Source organism: Oryctolagus cuniculus, chromosome 7 (assembly GCF_964237555.1).
Source record: "Oryctolagus cuniculus chromosome 7, mOryCun1.1, whole genome shotgun sequence".
In the NCBI taxonomy this organism is placed as follows: Eukaryota; Metazoa; Chordata; class Mammalia; order Lagomorpha; family Leporidae; genus Oryctolagus; species Oryctolagus cuniculus.
In genome coordinates, this window is record NC_091438.1 from 114,370,268 (window position 1) to 114,390,008 (window position 19,741).

General features: G+C 40.0%; 1 protein-coding gene across 11 annotated transcripts in view; it reads left to right on the plus strand.

Annotated features, from left to right (window-relative positions):
* The window catches only part of MYSM1 (Myb like, SWIRM and MPN domains 1), a 49,856-nt gene that overhangs the window by 22,583 nt on the left and 7,532 nt on the right, over nucleotides 1–19,741 (plus strand). For 6 of the 11 annotated variants that reach the window (XM_051857716.2, XM_051857717.2, XM_051857719.2 and 3 more), the window contains 9 exons: nucleotides 2,401–2,531; nucleotides 3,648–3,751; nucleotides 6,073–6,150; nucleotides 9,677–9,765; nucleotides 11,180–11,234; nucleotides 11,936–11,986; nucleotides 13,012–13,086; nucleotides 14,251–14,439; nucleotides 15,508–15,640. In XM_051857716.2, the coding sequence (XP_051713676.1) occupies nucleotides 2,401–2,531; nucleotides 3,648–3,751; nucleotides 6,073–6,150; nucleotides 9,677–9,765; nucleotides 11,180–11,234; nucleotides 11,936–11,986; nucleotides 13,012–13,086; nucleotides 14,251–14,439; nucleotides 15,508–15,640 (905 nt within the window). Of the gene's footprint in view, nucleotides 1–2,400; nucleotides 2,607–3,647; nucleotides 3,752–6,072; nucleotides 6,151–9,676; nucleotides 9,766–11,179; nucleotides 11,235–11,935; nucleotides 11,987–13,011; nucleotides 13,087–14,250; nucleotides 14,440–15,507; nucleotides 15,641–19,741 lie in introns of all 11 variants that reach the window. The other 5 variants (XM_070078431.1, XM_070078432.1, XM_070078433.1 and 2 more) reach the window with 1 other exon arrangement.

Consider the following 19,741-nt stretch of genomic DNA (forward strand, 5'->3'; position numbering starts at 1 on the left):
GGGCCAGTCCAGAGCCAGGAGCTTCTTCCAGGTCTCCACACGGTTGTAGGAGCCCAAACATTTGGACCATCTGCCTTCCCAGACCATAAGCAGAGAGCTGGATCAAAGTAGCAGCCAGGACATGAACTAGCGCCCATATGGGATGCCAGTGCCACAGCCAGAGGCTTAACCTACTACACCACAGTACTAGTCCCTAAAATAAATGTTTTGAACTGTAACTAAAATCTGTTCTCTTCAGAAAAAGAATAGAAAATGGTTAGTGACTGGAGGTCGTCTTTAAAAAAAAAGACAGTTAAAGTTTTAAAAATAAAGTGCTACCTGTCAGATTTGTTTGCAGATAAAAGCAAATGCTGGTGACTCACTGCGTAAGGAAATTAAAAAAAAAAAAAATAAGTAACAATACCATGATTGAATATCTACCAAATGCCATGTATTGTATTTCCTTTTGACAACTCTGTCCACATTTTACAGATGAGAAAAATGAGGTCCACAGAGGATTAGAAACTTGTTCCAGGTCACACTAGGTAAAAGTAGTTTCAGAGTCTGCAGCCTGGACTCATTGTTTTCATATTCAACTCAGGGCCGTGGTCCTGGCTTTTCACTATTGTGGATGCTCTTTTCCCCCCATTTCTTGGCGAGTCTGGTTTCCTTATCTCCTTCAGATCTGCTCAAAGGAAAGAGCCTTTCCTTGACCACCCTATCTAAAATAGCTCACCTGTCTCCTCCCTCTCATTCTTTGTTCTCAGCCATAGAAATTATCACCACCCAAATACTGTATTTTTTGTGTCTTGTGTCCTCCCCACTGTGATGATAATATAGGTAACACAAAGGCTTATTGTTTGTTTTGTTCATTGTTAAATATCTAGTGCTTTGAACAATGCTTGAAATACGCAAACATTCATTTTGTTAGGAGGGAAAAATTAAACCTGTATTTACTATTTCATGAACACATACCTTTTTAAGAGTCCTGAGTTCAGCGCTATGCTAAGATTACTGAGTTCTCTTTGAAGCCTTTTGATTTGAGTAATTTTAATTAGATCAATCCAGTTTTCAGACTCCTACAGTTTTTTAGTATCCTTCTTCTTTCCTGGCTTTGTTGTACCATTTGTTTCTTACTTTCAAGACACATTGAAATTTCAACTTCTCTATGGAGGTTATGATACTCTTCCGTATCCCTTCTAACTTGACTACCTTCCCAGAAACTTCTCTAGAATTGATGATTTTATATCTGATCTCTGCTTAGAGAGGCCTCCCCTAAATACCCTATCTAAAATAGTCTGTGCCTGTTTGTTACACTGTGTTCCATTATCCTCTTCCTTCTTAATACTATTGCTGCCTGACAACATAATATGCATTTATTGATGTACGGATAGTCTTCCCCATTGGCATATAAGGTCTGTGGGGTCAGAACATTATGTTGTTCATCTTTATATCTCTAGTGCCTAGAAAAATGCCTAGTGTGTAGGAAGCAAAAAAGGTATTTTTAGAATAAAATGACTGAATGAGAAATATCTATATTATGTGACATACATTGAAACCTATAATATTTGTACTTAAATTCTGAATTTGTCACTCTTCAATTGCTTTAATTACTTGACCCTTTTGTTTCCTCATTTCTAAAATTCAAATTAATAAAATCCACCTTGTAGAGCTATGAAGATGAAAATGTATAATTCACATTTCAGCATCTAGTATAAGCACTCAGTAATTGATTTCTACTACTATTAAGTTCTCTGTTACTCTTAAATATTTTATTGTGCCATCTAGCATGGCACATTAAGTATATTCAATCAATATGTGTTTTATTATAATATAAGCCTCATGTTTCTTTCATAGTCTTTGGGAATTTCTTGATTCCTTTGGAACTTCCTATATCAATTTCTTTTTTCCATTGAGCATAAGCAGTAAATAATTTTTGGAATCATGATTTAAAGTGTAAAACGTTTAAGCATTTATAAGATAGCTGATAATTAAAATACATTGTCAAGCAAAGTGAGAGTAGAGGGAGCTCAGTAATGTATTAAACACTGGAAAAGTCTTATTACTAAATTTTTTTAACATATTAATGAAGTTACCTTTTTAGTTAAAGATTAAGACTTGAGTTTGCATCTGTGCATACAGAAGCTTCTAAATTAAAGTCCTAGGATAACTGGAATCTATTAAATTTAATATTGGGGACAAATACTTATAAAAATATGCAGGTGTTTAGAAATTATTGCATCATTTAAAAATATTTCAGAAAAAGTATATTTGCATATTATGTGTTAGTATTGTATTTACTACACATTTACACATTAAAGGGGTAAAATTTTAAGATATTTCAAATATTAAAAGTTTTCCCAGGAATCTTTTTCATGTTTTAATTTATCCAAAATAATTGTACTTCCATCTCTTAATTAGGGAGATATGCAAACCGAAATACTTAAATAAGACCTCAGTACGTCCTGGCCTGAAGAACTGTGGGGATGTTAATTGTATTGGACGGATTCATACATACCTCGAATTGATAGGAGCAATCAATTTTGGATGTGGTAAAAATAAAAACCCAACAACATCTTTTACTCAACATTCTTTTATACTTACAGCACCCATGAATTTCTATGATGGTTAGAATTCAAGTAGATTTGGATATATAGAATTCAGAGAGATGTATAACATTAAGGAATAATTGTGTTATGAAGATTTTGATTAAAAATAGACCTTTGTTTAATTGTTTCCCTTTGACCTATAATGAAAATTGAGGGCATAAATTTGAAGGAAAAATGTTCAAACTAAGTCATAGAAATAATTTAAGAATACAATTCCTTGCCAGGTCAAAGTAAAATTACTTTATGAAAAAAAATTTTAACAGGAGCTCATTTAATTGGCAGATGGTGTATTGGTGTTTGCAATGCTGTGTAGCAGTGTTTAGAAAAAAATAGTTTGTGAGCCTATATTATATTAAAAACATCAAAATGGTTTTCATGGAAGAAAGTTCTTTCACTCTAGTTTTTTCTTTTTTTTAGTTTTAACGTTAATGAATATGCATATTTTAAAATGTATTCTATCCTTTTATTGAGTTACCTTGACACAAGCTTCTAAACAAAGCTAACAGCTGTAACTGCAAAGTGATAGGGTACTTAGAACCTTATAACCCATGGTTTAAAAAGAGTAGATTCTGTATTCTTTGTGTGAAAGTGACACAACAAACCAGGAAGCATCCCATCACAGATGATTTCATTTTCTATAGAGGTGATAGAATTTACAGGCTGCCCTTTATTTCAAAGTCTTTGATTTCCCAAAGCCATGAATAACGAGACTAAACTTTTCAGGAAAGTTAGGCATTATTAGCTTCCTCAGCCACTAAAAGAAAAATGAAATCATGTTTTTTGTATTAGACTGCTAAAATTAGCAAAGTGGGCTTAGTGTTTATTTAATCAGAATTCAATAAGTTACCCATTTCCTAAATAATTCCACTTTACTGAGATTTGCTTTTGTTAATAACTCTACTGTTATTTGAGAACTGCCAAGTAGCACGTCAAATGTGTCATTGTAGACTAAGATAAAACCATAGACAGATGACCAGCTATAGCCTGTGTAGATCTCTTCCTATTTAATAAGGAATTTCAGAAATAATAGGTTGTTTTGTCTTTCCTAAATTCCAATAGAACAGGCTGTATATAATAGGCCACAACCAGTTGATAAAGTGCGAATCAGAGACAGAAAAGATACTGTAGAAGCGTACCAACTTGCCCAGCGTCTGCAGTCTATGGTAAGTAGTCATTTCTCTCACAAAATGACCTCCCTGCATTGCTCTTTACCCAGCAATAAGCTACACCTACTGCTCTGGCTGCATAACTAATGGCAGTTTCACCAAAGTACCTGTTTCTTTGCATTTCACCTTAGCCATTCACTTTTTGGGCCTCCATTCAATCTCATGTTGGTTTATGAAGCAAAATCAAAATTCAGTGGCAAAGTTTATGTAGAAGCATAATGTTTTGCTAAAGGGATTCTGGACTGCTTGGTTTTGATTTATAAATCCAATGTGTTTTTCTAAACTATTACAGGTTAGTTCTTTTTTTTCTGTTATTTTTGTTTATTGTTTGAACATTCTTACCTGAGATTCAGCTTTTTGGAATGACTGGCCCTGTTTTTTAATATTTGGAGTCAGTGAGTTTTCTAATAGTATATTTTTGAATTTCAGGAATCTTATGTTAAAAAAATAATCTGATAAGTCTATAAGGCAGAGTCATAATATGATCTTGTGGGGGGCCAGCGCCATGGCACAGTTGGTTAACAGTACCTCTGCATGCGGCGCTGGCATCCCATATGGACACCGGTTTGAGTCCTGGCTGCTCTTCTTCCAATCCAACTCTCTGCTATGGCCTGGGAAAGCAGTAGAAGATGGCCCAAGTACTTGGGCTCCTGTACCTGTGTGGGAGACCCGGAAGAAGCTCTTGGCTCCTAACTTCAGATTGGCCCAGCTTTAGCTGTTGCAGCCATTTGGGGAGTGAACCAGCAGATGAAAGACCTTTCTCTGTGTCTCTCCCTCTCACTGGCTGTAACTCTTGCAGACAAATTAATTTAAAAAAATTAATTGACAGACTTTCTCATTTAAAAAAAAGCAATATGATCTTGTTAGTTTCATTGGTAGGTTGAATTAGTAATGGGGAATGAGAGAAAAGTATTGGTGATACAGAAACTATTTTTCTCAGAGTATTTAGGCTATAAGCCAATTCTACCTAGATTTTCGGTCTCCAGGAAAGGATATTTTAGGGCTGCATTGTGGCGTAGCAAGTAAAGCCATCACCTGGGACACTGGCATTGCACATGGTGTGTTTGCGCCCTGGCTGCTCCACTTTTGATATAGCTCCCTGCTAATGTGTCTAGGAAGAGCAGTGGAAGACGACTCAGGTGTGTAAGCCCCTGCTACCTACATGGGAGCTGCAGATGAGCTGGCTCCTGGCATCAGCCTGGCTCAGAGCTGGCCTTTGTGGCCATCTGGGGAGTGAACCAGCAAATGGAAGATTTTGCTTTTTCCCATGCTCTCTCTGTAACTCTGACTTTCAAAATAGATAGATAAATATTTAAAAGAAGAAGAAAGGATCTTTCAAATAGAGGTACTGGAGATTGCACTGTATTAAGTGCTATCCCTGGCAGCTGATACATTATAAAGGCTTCAGTGCTGAGGCTTGCAAAACTGCAAGTTAGTGATGCAGCTAACCAGTTTTGTAGTTTTCACTATTAATATAAACTGGATAATCTCCTTTCTAAAGCTGGAATATCTTTTGCTTTTAGTTTTCAATATTATACCTCTTGCTTTCTGTTTTTGTTGGTTTATTTGTTTCTTTCTTTCTTTTTATTATATTTGAGAGGCAGACTGAGCTGTCCCATCCAGTTTCTACTCCTCAAATGCCTTTAAGAGCTGACACTGGGCCAGGGGAAAGCCAGGAGCTAGGAAATCAATCCACATCTCCCACATGGGAGGCAGAAAACCAGTCACTAGGGCCATCACCTGCTGCTCTCCAGGATATACATTAGCAGGAAACTGAAATCAGGAGCAGAGCTGGGACTCAGACCTAGGCCCTCTGACACGGGACGCAGGCATTGCAAGTGGCATCTTAGCTCTGTGCCAGTCCCCTGCCCTTTGCTTTGTGTCCTTGTAGTTTTTCTACCACAGGTGATTGAAAAAGAAGTTATTTTCGTAAGACTGGTTCTTTCTGGTTTTAAAATATTTTTATTCCTAGTTTTTTTTTTTTTAGCTCCTAAGTGTGAAAAGAAATGAAAATTTAATGACATGAAATACAAGTAAAATACAGAAAATCATCACTGATTTTTTTTAATGGCCTCCAGCTGATACCACCCAGCTTACACCCTGTCCACTGTTGTTCCTTTCCTTAGTTTGCCATCTGTGGTGGCAAACAGAGTGCTGATTATTGAGCATCAATAAAATTTATTCAGGCATTGCTAAGCAGAGATGACCATATTTAAATGGCTAAATTAATTGATTTTGAGGTGATTATCATTTTTATTTTATATGCTAATGTGCTGTGGTTTTTCCAAGTTGATCTCATTCCCTTTTGCTTATTACAGCGCACAAGAAGGCGTAGGGTCCGAGACCCATGGGGAAACTGGTGTGATGCAAAGGACTTAGAAGGACAGACATTTGAGGTAACTGACTTTTCACATGACTCATCCAAGAAAACTTTTGTCATTACATGTATCTGGTGCTCCACATATTTGCCTGTGTCTTCATTTCCTTGTTAATTTGCTTGTCTAGAAGTGACCAATAAACGACAAATTAGAAGGCATTGGGGCTGGCACTTTGGTGCAGCAGATTAAAACCCCAGTCAGCAGCGCTAGCATCCCATATTGGTACTGGTTCGAGTCCTGGCTGCTTCACTTCCAATCCAGCTCTCTGCTGTGGCCTGAGAAAGCAGTAGAAGATGGCCCAAGTCCTTGGGCCCCTGCGCCTGTGTGGGAGACCCAGAAGAAGCTCCTGGCTTGGAATCAGTGTAGCTCTGGCCGTTGTACCCATCTGGGGAGTGACCAGTGGATGAAAGACCTCTCTCTCTCTCTCTCTCTCTCTCTGCCTTTGCCTCTCTGTAACTCTACCTTTCAAATAATTTTTTTAAAGGCATTGATGGTACGGTTAACTAGTGGTTTGACTAGTTTTCAAAACTTTGATTTTCTGTTTTATTTATTTATTTATTTATTTTGAGGGACAGAGTGCTATTTACTGGTTCACTCCCCAGATGTCTGCAATAGCTGAGGGCTGGAGGCTGGGAACCAGGAACTCAATTCAGGTCTCTGTCTCAAGAATGTCTGCTGGGGTCCCTGCATTACGTTACAGAGGGTTAAGCTGCTGTTTGGGATGTGGGCATCCCATATCAGAGTGCCAGTTAAGTCCTGGCTACTCCACTTCTGCTCCAATTTCTTGTTAATGCACCTGGGAAGGCATTGGACGATAGCCCAAATACTTGGGCCCTTGCCACCCATATGGGAGACCAGGGTAGAGTAACTGGTTCCTGGGTCTGCCTGGCCCAGACCTGGCTGTCATGGCCATCTGGGGAGTGAACCAGCAGATGAAAGACCTCTCTGTCTGTCTCTGTCACTCTGCTTTTCAAATAAATTTATTTTCTAATTTTTTAAAGACTTATGTTACTTATTTGAATCAGTTACAGAGAGGGGCCGGCACCGTGGCTCACTTGGTTAATCCTCTGCCTGCAGCGCCAGCATCCCATATGGGCGCTGGGTTCTAGTCCCAGCTGCTCCTCTTCCAGTCCAGCTCTCCGCTATGGCCCGGGAGGGCAGTGGAGGATGGCCCAAGTGCTTGGGCCCCTGCAGCCACATGGGAGACCAGGAGGAAGCACCTGGCTCCTGGCTTCGGATCAGCACAGCGTTGGCCGTGGCGACCAAAATTTGGGGGGTGAACCAACGGAAAGAAGACCTTTCTCTCTGTCTCTCTCTCACTGTAACTCTACCTGTCAAAAAAAAAAAAAAAAAAAAAAGTTACAGAGAGAGGTCCTCCCATCCACTGATTTATGCCCCCAAATGGCCACAAGGGCTGGGGTTAGACCAAGCTGAAGCCAGGAGCCAGGAGCTTCATCTGGGTCTCCCATGTGGGTGCAAGGGCCCAAGCACTTGGGCCATCTTCCACTGCTATCCTAGGTGCATTAGGAGGGAGCTGGATTGGAAGTAGAGTAGGTGGGACTTGAACCAGTGTCCATATGGGATGCCAGCACTGCAGGTAGAGGCTTAACTTTCTATGCCACAGTGCCAGCCCCAATAAATAAATCTTAAAACACACACACACACACATGCCAGGAGCCAAGAAGTTGATATGCCCAGTTTATTTCATTTATTGAATAATTTTCTGATATGCCAGTTAAGTATTATTCTAAGTATTGGGCATAAATTGAATTAAAATTGAAGTGTTCTTTCTACCAATAAAAACTAATGTCCTAAAAGGAAACATAGGCAATGAGCATGTATGTGCATTCTGTTATTTTTATATACAACCACTATAGCAGAATAGAGAAGCTGTGTGAATGTGTGCAGTACTTAACCTCCCTGGGTCTCATGGCTTTTTTTAAATTTATGAAATGTGATGATACCCTCAAAGGGTTGTTGTAAGAAATAAATTAGAGGGGTCAGTATTGTGGCACAGCAGGTTAGAACCCAGCTTGCAACACTGTATTCCATATGAAGGTGCTGGTTCCAGTCTTGGCTGCTCTGATTCTGATTCAGCCTCCTGCTAATGTGGCTGTAAAGGCAATGGATTATGGTCCAAGTGCTTGGGCCCCTTCCACCTGGCTCCTGGCTTTGACCTGTCCCAGCCCCAGCTGTTGTGACTGGAGAGCAAACCAGCATATGGTAGCTGTCTCTCTATTTCTCCCTCTCTTTAAGATGGTCCCTACAATTAGAAGGTCCACCTAAATGTGTGATCAGAGGCTTCACAGATGTGATATTTGAGCTGAAGAATTGCGTAAGAGTCTTGAAAAAGAGATGAAAGCATTTCAGGCTAAAGGAGTTGCATCAGCAAAGCTGCGGTCATGGGGAAGTATTAGCTATATTCTGGAAAAGCTGCATAGCTCGTGTGGCTAGAGTGTAAGGTTGGTAGTAGGAGTGGAATGGGTAGATGTCTTTTATAAATATTTATATAGGGCTTACTATGTGTCAGATACTGTTGCCAGTATTTTATAAACACTAACTCATTTAATCTTTACAGTAACACCATGACATTGTTACTGTTACTGTTTCTATTTTTAAAGTTGAAGAAATTGAAGCACAGAAGCTTTAGCACTTGCTCGAGTTGCCCAGGTAGTAAATAACAGAGCCAAGTATTCTAATTTTTTGTTTGTTTATTTTAATGTTTATTTATTTGAAAGGCAAAGTGACAGAGACATCTTCCATCCACTGGTTCATTCCCTACATGGCCACAACAGCCAGGACTAGGCCAGGCCAAACCAGAAGCCAGGAACTCTGAATGGATTTCCCAAATGGGTGTCTTCCACTGCCTTCCCAGGCACGTTAGTGGGGAGCTGAATGGGAAGCAGAGCAGCCAAGACATATATCTGCACTCTGATATGGGATGCTGGCATCCTAAGTGGTAACTTAACCCACTTGGCCACTTCTGGCCATAGCATTCTAGCTGTAAGTTTGATATGGCTCTGTAATTTTAAAGCTTCTTTTCCTAAGGATTTATTTCTTTATTTAAAAATCTGAGTTACAGAGAGAGGGAGAGACAGAGATATCTTCCATCCGCTGATTCACTCCCCAGACAGCCTCAATGGCCAGGGCTGGGCCAGGCCAAAACCAGGACTCAGGGGCTTCTTCCAGGTCTCTCACATGGGTGGTGGGGCCCAACACTTGGGCCATCCTCTGCTGCTTTCCCAGGCCATTAGCAGGTAGCTGGATTGGAATTTGAGCAGCTGGGACTCAAACTGGAGCCCATATGGAACACTGGCATCGTGGGTGGCAGCCTTACACAGTATACCACAATACCAGCCCCAAAACAATTTTTTTAAAAATATTATCCAGCATTTCTATTTGTTAGTAGCAAGAAGGAGCACATCTTTATCAGTTTAATCTGTCCTATTCTCACATGCTCTTCAGCTTGGTTTTAAAGGATTGTTTTTATTGATTCTGCTTCTTGGTAGTTAATGGATTCTTTGATCAACTTGTTTTGTTTTAGCATCTCTCTGCTGAGGAATTGGCAAAAAGAAGAGAAGAGGAAAAATGCAAACCTGTTAAATCTTCAAAAGTGTCAAGAGCAACAAAAAGGTATAGTGATGTGTTATAAGTGTGATTTTAAAAAAATTATAAATGGTGAAAAAATGTGTGGAAAAGATATCTAATGGATGCATTATACTGTTCACATTAATTTTTCTAAAAATACTGCTAAACTTTTTGTAATTTTTTTTATTGCATTGATTATCAATTTGGGAGACCTTAAGCAAAAATGTTTAATTTGTTCAGGTTCAGTAAACATAGAATTAAACATGGTTGATAGGGGCTTTGTTTATGCCAGACATAACAACTCTAGACACTGGGACAGGTGACCTCATGAAATGATTGGTTGTGGAGTTTGTTGTTTTTCAAGGTATATATAATAAGCTCAAACATCTTACTTATAAAATTAAGGGTTACCAAATAAGTTAAAGCTCTTAGTTTTCTAGATCTCTCACTTCCTACAAGTGCCACATCAAGTAAACTTTAGTTTTGTCAGTATCTCTTTTAAAGCAAGACACCTAGGAAACCCATTAGGTTATTTTCTTACAAGTATTTGTCCTTGGGCAAGGTTTGGGTCCTCATTTATAAATAGTAATTAAAATAGCTGACACTGTTAGCTGAATTTTAAGCACTTCACATATATTAGCTCATTTAATCTTTATAACAACCTATGGAGTAGTTAATATTACTATTCCTGTTTTACAGATGAGAAAACTGACTTAAGTCTCTTTAGTAGAAATGTCCTATTCTCTTCCAATTTTATTAATAGCATGATTGTATTCTTATTTGTTTTTCTGAGCATAGCCTACAAAATCTTTTACTTGCTCTTAATATTTTTCTTCAACCTCGATTCTTTACTAGTCAAAGCCTTTCTATAATTTTTCTCATATTTACATGTTTTGTATCTAGTCTTGCCTACATTCCTCCTTTTTTATCTCCTTACTTTTTCACTTTAAAATAAGAGTTAATAGAATTTTCTGTGTGGATTAATTTCTTCAGTAGAACTCTTTGTGATTTGTTTATTCAGAAAACATTTATTGAATCCCTTCTCTGTGATGGGAACACTATTATATTGACAGGAGCATTATTGAGGAACTCCCATCCTTCTTGAATTTTCTTTCAGGTCTCATGTCAGAGTTAGGTACATTTCATTGAATTTTTTGAATCTGTTATCAGTGTAGGACACACGTCTGACCATTTGTAGGGTTCTTTTTGATGTGAAAGGAAATTAAGACAACAGAATTATTCTCTCCCCATATTTCTCTCCTTTTTTGTGAATTGAAAAGAACAGTGCTGCTTTATAAAGCATTATAGGGAATATCCTGAGAAATTTTCCTACTTTCACATTTTTCTCATTCAGGTAAAATTTCATTTAGATTACTGGTTTATATTTTCAAATTTGTGTGTAAATGTTATTTTTGTAATCTTGTTCATTTATATTAAAAATTAATTCTTTGTTTTTTAGCTCATTTGATCCTTTCCAACTGATACCTTGTAATTTTTTCAGTGAAGAAAAACAGGTACTATTTATGCATCAATGATTGATCGTAAATAATAATCTCCATCAGACAGGAAATATTTATTCTTTTTCTCTGTGAGGCATGTATACATGAAAACATTGGGCAAGGCAAGGGATATGAAGGGTCAGATGTGTGTTAATAGGTGAAAATGAGAGGAAATTTCTCCCTGCTGGATTTTTGAATAGTAATTTTTTAATAAGTCTATGATTTGTCTTTAAAGATTTATTTTGTTTATTTGAAAGTCGAGTTACAGAGAGAGGTAGAGACAGAGAGAGGTCTTCCACCTGCTGGTTCACTCCCCAGATAGCCGCAACGGCCGGAGCTGCACCAATCTGAAGCCAGAAACCAGGAGCTTCTTCTGGGTCTCCCATGTGGGTGCAGGGGCCCAAGGACTTGGGCCATCTTCCACTGCTATCCCCCAAGGCCATAGCAGAGAGCTGGATCGGAAGAGGAGCAGCTGGGACTAGAACCGGCACCCATACGGGATGCCAGTGCTTCAGGCCAGAGCGTTAACCTTGCTGCATCACAGTGCCGGCCCCAAAAGTCTATGATTTTTAAAATCAATGAGCTTTGATTATTGGTAATGGCTAATTAAGGAAATTAATTAATCTAATTAGAGGGCCAGTTAAGGAAAAAGGGATGGATGTTTCAACTGGGGAAGAAAAAAAAACTATGTGTCCCCATGTTTTTTTTTTTTTCAGGAGCCATTTCAGGTGAAAGTGGCTTCAGAAGCTCTTTTAATAATGGATTTGGTAAGGATAATCTATTGTATTTACGTAGTTATTCTGATTTCTGTTCTTGTGTATTTTTATTGCAGGCATTAGAGAGTATGGAAGACGGGTATTTTGGATCTTAATTGTCCTCTTTTATAAGGAATCTAAAAATAAGTCTTTTTTTTTTGGAAAAAAAGCCAAACAATTGCATGTTCCCATTTTTAGAGAAAATAAATTAATGTGAGTTCTTGCAGACTGTTTACCATAATTAATCCAGTTTTCATTTCCTAATATCCTCTGTCTGCTGCCTTTTAGATCACTGAAACAAACAAAACTCCTATAATCTGGAGGTTCCTTGTTTGCACCCAAGTGCCAACACCTCCAACAGTTGTGTTTGTTGTATTTTTCTGTACAAGGTCCCAGAGTGATTTTTACTTTGTGTATACTTATAATATTTCTCTTGACTAGGGAGATCAAATGGTATCTTCATTTACTTTTTCTTTTTTTTTTTTTTTTTAAGATTATTTATTTATTTATTTAAAAGAGTCTCAGAGAGAGGTAGAGACAGAGAGCAAGAGAGGTCTTCCATCCGCTGGTTCAATACCCGAGTGGCTGCAATGGCTGGGGCTGAGCCAATACGAAGCCAGGAGCTTCTTCTCCCATGTGAGTGCAGGGGCCCAAAGACTTGGGCAATCCTCTACTGCTTTCTCAGGCACATTAGCAGGGAGCTGGATTGGAAGTGGAGCAGCTGAAACTTGAACCAGTGCCCATATGGGATGCGGGGACTTTGTCACAGCGCCAGCCCCTATGTCTTCATTTTCTAAGTGAGAAAGTGTTGTCTTGGAGTGTTTGGGTCAAAGCCTCTCAGCTGATAGTAAAGATAGAGTTGAAATCTAGGTATGTGTGCACTGAGGCTGGCATCTGGTTCCCATGCTGTGCTGCTTCATTTTAGAATAGCATAATTACTATACTTATAAGTGACTGTCTTCTGGTAGTGCTTGCATTCTGATTTTTCTCAGGTGGATTTGTGCATTTGGGCTGAGTCTGTCTTGTGTTTCTTTTAGCATGCTCATGTTTCCATGGCAGAAGTAATTGGCCTATTGGGCGGAAGATACTCAGAAGGTGATAAGATAGTTGAAGTAAGTTCTTTTTTAAAAAAACAAGAATGCTGCTACTGTAACAAATATCTTTAAAAAACGATTATTTATTTGAAAGGCAGAGATACAGAGAAAGGAAAGAGATCTTCCATCCATTGGTTCACACACCAGGTGGCCACAATGACCGGGGCTGGGCCAGGCTGAAGCCAGGAGCCAGGCACTTCTGGGTCTCACATGTGGGTACTGGGGCCCAAGGACTTGGATCATCTTCTGCTGCTTTCCCGGGTGCATTAGCAGGGAGCTGGATCAGAAGAGGAGCAGCTGGGACTTGACGCAGCACCTGTATGGGATGCTGGTGCTGCAAGCAGAGACTTATTCTTCTATGCCACAGCACCTACCCCTGCACCAAATATCTTAATACAATTCACTGACTATAATACAGACTCTACCTATAATATAAGTATATATGAGAGTATGCAAATGTGGAAAATTGTGTATTCCCAAAAGTGACTTAACATTCCATATACTGACCCCCCCCCCCTTCTTTTAACTGTGGAGCAAGAACATTGCCTGACTTTGATTTCTTTAAAAAAAAAAAAAAGAAAAGAAAACATTCATTTATTTGAGAGAGAGAGACAGAAAGAGAGATCTTCCATCCACTAGTTCACTCCTCAGATGGCTGCAATAGCTTGGGATGGGCCACACTGAAGCCAGGAGTCTGGGACTCCATCCAGGTCTCCCACATGGGTGGCAGGGACACAAGCACTTGGGTCATCTCCCGCTGCTTTCCCAGGTGCTTTAGCAGGGAACTGGGTCAGAAGTGGAACAGCCAGGATTCAATGGGATCATATGGGATGCTGGCATCACAGGCTATGGCTTAACCTACTATACAACATACAGCCCTGACCCTGACTTCTTGTTACCTTCATCAGTAAAAAGCTCAGCTCCCAAGAAGCCAGAAATACCTGTTAATACTTGTAGTTGAAAATACACATCATTCTATTGAAATTGTCATAAATAATTGGAGTCATTGAAAGAATTGCCTATGTCTGACCTGGAAAACTAACCAGTATTATGACCTTCTGTTAATAGAAAAATACATGCCGTGTTTCTAGCATACAGTCACACTTTTGGAGTAGAACTCAGTTGCAAGTAATAGGATTCACAGAATTTCAGTATAATCACATGAAGATCAATCCTTTACAGGTCTGTGCAGCAGAACCATGTAACAGTCTGAGTACAGGACTACAATGTGAAATGGATCCTGTATCACAAACACAGGCCTCAGAAGCATTGGCTGTTAGAGGCTACAGTGTGATTGGATGGTATCATTCACATCCTGCGTTTGATCCTAATCCTTCCTTACGAGATATTGACACGCAAGCCAAATACCAGGTATGTTTATAGAAATGTATATATGTTGGCTGGCACCGCGGCTCACCAGGCTAATCCTCCGCCTTGCGGCGCTGGCACACCGGGTTCTAGTCCCGGTTGGGGTGCCGATTCTGTCCCGGTTGCCCCTTTTCCAGGCCAGCTCTCTGCTGTGGCCAGGGAGTGCAATGGAGGATGGCCCAAGTGCTTGGGCCCTGCACCCCATGGGAGACCAGGAGAAGTACCTGGCTCCTGCCTTCGGATCAGCGCGGTGCGCCGGCCGGCGGCCGCAGCGGCCATTGGAGGGTGAACCAACGGCAAAGAAAGACCTTTCTCTCTGTCTCTCTCTCTCACTGTCCACTCTGCCTGTCAAAAAAAAAAAAGAAAAAGAAAAAAGAAATGTATATATGCTATGATTGCACATCCCCCCTCCCGTTGCTTTTTATTAAATAAGTTAATGTTTTTAGCACTGCATTTCTAATATTTCTTACATCTGGGATTTTGAAATAACTTGCAGTTTTTTCTGGTGTAAGAGTGGTGTATGTTTATGTAAACATTGGAAAGTCAGCTGTTTTGTCCAGCACAGACAAGCCATAAAAGTAACAGTGATAAATATTCTAGAGTCTTTAAAAAGTGATGAGCAGCTAGGGCAGGGGTGGGTATAAATAATTGAAACTAATTGTAAACATAATTTGCTTTACTGAGAAAAACAGAGTTTTGGTTTACCTGCAATTTGGTATGTGAATGTTTTTGCTGTAAGCAGCTATTTGTAAATTGTTACTGTATTAGTAAGTATTATAACTGAGAGATAGTTAATATAACTATTAAATATATTCATGGCAATTGTAGATTTTGTAGGCCATGTGCTTTTCATTTTAAGGGTCATTTCAGATTGGCTTGGAGACATTCTGGCCTGAAAATTTTACAGTGTGAAATGAATGTATGAGTGTAAGGCATTTCATTTAGTTGTTGCTTAGATTTGAAGTTTTTAGTGTAACTTTTTGTTCTTATTTTTCCCTATTAGATGTTTCAAAAGTTTATATAGATAAAGTCTATGTTTTTGGACTCATTATACTTTTCTTATAATTGCAGACTTACTTCTCCAGAGGAGGTGCAAAGTTCATTGGAATGATTGTTAGTCCCTATAATCGAAACAATCCTTTACCATATTCTCAGATTACCTGCCTTGTTATAAGTGAGGAAATGAGCCAAGATGGCTCTTACCGTAAGTTTTTAATAAGATCCACTTCATCCCCTTCATTTCTTTGAATTTACAAGGTGAAGAATTTACAAGTTTAGGATTGTTTGATGCAAAAGTATATCCATCCTCTAGGGATTCACTGTGTGTCACCTCATGCAGCTGCCTCTTAGCTTTCAAAATGTGTCAGTATATTTAAGTTCCCATTGGCCACCAGCAAAAGGATTAAAATGTGAAGAAAAGTTAGTGCCAAGCAGGTATTGAAGACACTGCAGTAAACAAAACAGACAAAAACCTGTATGCTCATGAAAATTTTTCTGTGAATGCTGCCTGGCCTTCTCTGCTGTAGCATGCATATGAAAAAGAAAAAAAGTGGCTGCTCGCCCTTTGTCACCTCTCACTTTAAACTTAACAATGATTAACTCCAGTTTTATACCTCTTTGTTCTTATTCCGTCTCAAGAAAGAGTTTGGTTCACATAACCTAACACATGACTTGATTCCTCTGGGGTTGAGTCCTCCTGTGCTCCAGTTAACACTAGGTGGATAGGGATGAGTGTAATAGATAGGAAAAGGAAGGGAGTGTGGATGGAAAGGAAAATGAATGAAAGAAAACATTTGTCTAGGCCGGCGCCGTGGCTCAATAGGCTAATCCTCCACCTTGCGGCGCCGGCACACCGGGTTCTAGTCCCGGTCGGGGCGCCGGATTCTGTCCCGGTTGCCCCTCTTCCAGGCCAGCTCTCTGCTATGGCCAGGGAGTGCAGTGGAGGATGGCCCAGGTGCTTGGGCCCTGCACCCCATGGGAGCCCAGGAAAAGCACCTGGCTCCTGGCTCCTGCCATCGGATCAGCGCGGTGCGCCGGCTGCAGCGGCGGCCATTGGAGGGTGAACCAACGGCAAAGGAAGACCTTTCTCTCTGTCTCTCTCTCTCACTGTCCACTCTGCCTGTCAAAAAAAAAAAAAAAAAAAAAAAAAAAAAAAAAAAAAAAAAAAAAGAAGAAGAAAACATTTGTCTGCTCTAGTATGTTTGCTTTTTTCTACTCTATCTTTAATATCACTGCTCTAGTTCAGGTCTCCTCTAGACACTGCCTCTGCAAATGCCATATTGAATTCCTCCTGTTAAATCATGAGTTCTTGGACAGTAGATACTAAATGGTACTCATTTTTTTATCTTGTTTCTAACACATGGCCTGGCATAAAGTAGGTTCTAAATGAATGCTTAATAATTTTTCTTTATTTTTTTAAGATTTATTTTATTTATTTGAAAGGTAGAGTACGGAGGGCAGAATATGCTTGTTTACTCCTCAAATGGCTATAGTGGCTGGGGGTGAGCCAGGCCAAAGCCAGAAGCCAAGAAATCCATCCGGGTCTCCCATGTAGATGATAAAGGCCCAAGTACTTGAGCTGTATTCCACTGCTTTCCCAGGCTCATTAGCAAGGAACTGGATTGGAAGCAGAGCAGCTGGGACTCGAACCTGCACTCCAATATGAGCATCTGTACCAATTTTTTCCTGCCTTCATGGTCACCTGTATCTTTTTTTATTGATTTATTTTTATTATTTGAAAGGCAGAGTGACAGAGCGAGAGAGATGAGAACTTCCATCTGCTAATTCACTCCCCAAATGGCTGCAGTGGCCAGAGCTGGGCCTATCTGAAGCCAGGAACCAGGAGCTTCTTCCAGGTCTCCCACACCAGTGCAGGGCCCCAGGACTTAGGCCAGCTTCTACTGCTTTCCCAGACCATAGCAGAGAGCTGGATCGGAAGCGGAGCAGCTGGGACTTCAACCGGCGCCCATATGGGATGCTGGCATCGCAGGTGGCAGCTTTACCTGCTGTGCCACAGTGCCAGCCCCAGCATATTAGATCTAATCCTAAATCCTTTGCTTTGCTTTGCTCCTCTTGGAAACCCTCTGTAAGAATTATCATTTTCCACAAGCTTGGATCAGGCCCTATCTTTAAAATATCTAATGGGTAAGCCTTTTCTGTACTTACGACTATTAGGTAATATACTTTGGATTAATTTTATTCTGATTATAGGAATGAGGATTCTGCCCAAAAAGAAGTCTTCAGTGTATTTTATCAACTTAGAAAAATATTAATAACAAGCAGAGCTGTGAATAATTGTACTTTAGATGTATGTTTATCAGTACAGACTGAAAATGCATTATTTACCTTTTTAGTTCCCTATTTTCTACTTTCATTGAAAGTTGGATTCATTCATCTGGAGTCAAATCTCATCTCTGACATTTATTGGTTATTATGCCTTGGGCAGGTTAATTAACCTCTCTCATTTACCTTTGCTACTGGTATCAAATGAGAAAAAAGTATTACCTTGCTTACAGTGCTTGTGGTTGTAAGGATTGTTGGTAACATATATGAAGTGTTTAGCAAATAATAGGTTTTTAGCAATTACGATTATAGCTGATGTCTGTGCTTAATAAATAATCAAACCGTGTCAAGTAAATAATTATCACTAAAAGGGCTTGTTTAATAGCCCACATACTATAATATGTCACTCTTCTTAAGATATTAGAGGGGAAAAATAAAAATAAGGGGGAGGCTGGCGCCATGGCTCAGTAGGCTAGTCTTCCGCCTTGCAGCGCCAGCACACTGGGTTCTAGTCCCGGTCGGGGTGCCGGATTCTGTTCCGGTTGCCCCTCTTCCAGGCCAGCTCTCTGCTGTGGCCAGGGAGTGCAGTGGAGGATGGCCCAAGTGCTTGGCCCTGCACCCCATGGGAGACCAGGAAAAGCACCTGGCTCCTGCCTTCGGATCAGCGCGGTGCACTGGCCGCATCGCACTGGCCGCGGCAGCCATTGGAGGGTGAACCAACGGCAAAGGAAGACCTTTCTCTCTGTCTCTCTCTCTCACTGTCCACTCTGCCTGTCAAATAAATAAATAAATAAATAAAACATAAGGGGGAAAAATTAAGAAATGAAAAAAAAAATTAGGCTTAGAATCTTCTTCCTTCCTGTAGAATACCTCAAAAAAATGTCTGTTTAGAGCACAAATGATAATTAAGCTGTGCTTTGTTTCATTGTGAAGGAATACATTCCTGATTTTTTCCCTGGGTATTTCATACAAGCTTATTTGCTGGATTTTATTTACTTAAAAGAGGTTACTATGGCAAAAACTCAATTGAAAGCCAGTGTGATAAAAAATAAACACATAAGAGGCCAGTGCTGTGGCGCGGTAGGTTAATCCTCCACCTGCAGTGCCAGCATCCTATATGGGTGCCAGTTCTAGTCCCAGCTGCTCCTCTTCTGATGCAGCTCTCTGCTATGGCCTGGGAAAGCAGCAGAAGATGGCCCAAGTCCTTGGGCCCCTGCACCTGTGTGGGAGACCTGGAAGAAGCTCCTGGCTCCTGGCTTCGGATTGGCCCAGCTCTGGCCGTCACGGCCAACGGATGGAAGACCTCTCTGTGTCACTCCCTCTCACTGTAACTCTACCTCTCAAATAAATAAATAATAAAATGTTAAAAAAAAAAAAAGAACAGCAACAAAACAAATAAATATATAAGCTCTCCAGCGAGACTGCCTGGGTTCAGGTTCTGCCTCTACCTCTTATATATGACCAAATTTGAATTATCTAATATTTGTGTGACTCAGTGTCCTCATCTGAAAAATAGGTCCAATAGTGGTGGCTCCTTCATTTAAAATGACCTCAAATATATAAAGCACCTAAAGCCTGGGCACATGGTAAGCATTATATCAGTGTTGTTACCACAGTGACTCTGGCCTTCGGTATTGATCAGTTGAGCTTTTCTTTCAGTACACTGCAGATGCATTTACGTGACAGTCTTGACGGAAGTGTTAGAAATTGCTGAGATGGCCCATTGGTGTTTTTTCCTTTCCATCTGTATATGTGCTGTCCACCCTTTGGGCTCCTTTCCTCTGCATTGAGCATGACAGCTTTGACTGAAGTGCAGTTGCTCCTTCCCCAGAGTTAATCCTATTCCCTGTCTCGTCTTTCTTAAATTAGCCACTGTAGGGAGGGGGAATGAGTACAGGTTCAAAAGTCTGGCAGACCTTCTGGGCTTTCAGATTTAAGCTCAGATACTTTGCTAGCCTGAATTCATTGTTTACTCTCTCAATCTGTTTTTTCATCTGTAAAATAGGAATAATGCTACCTACCT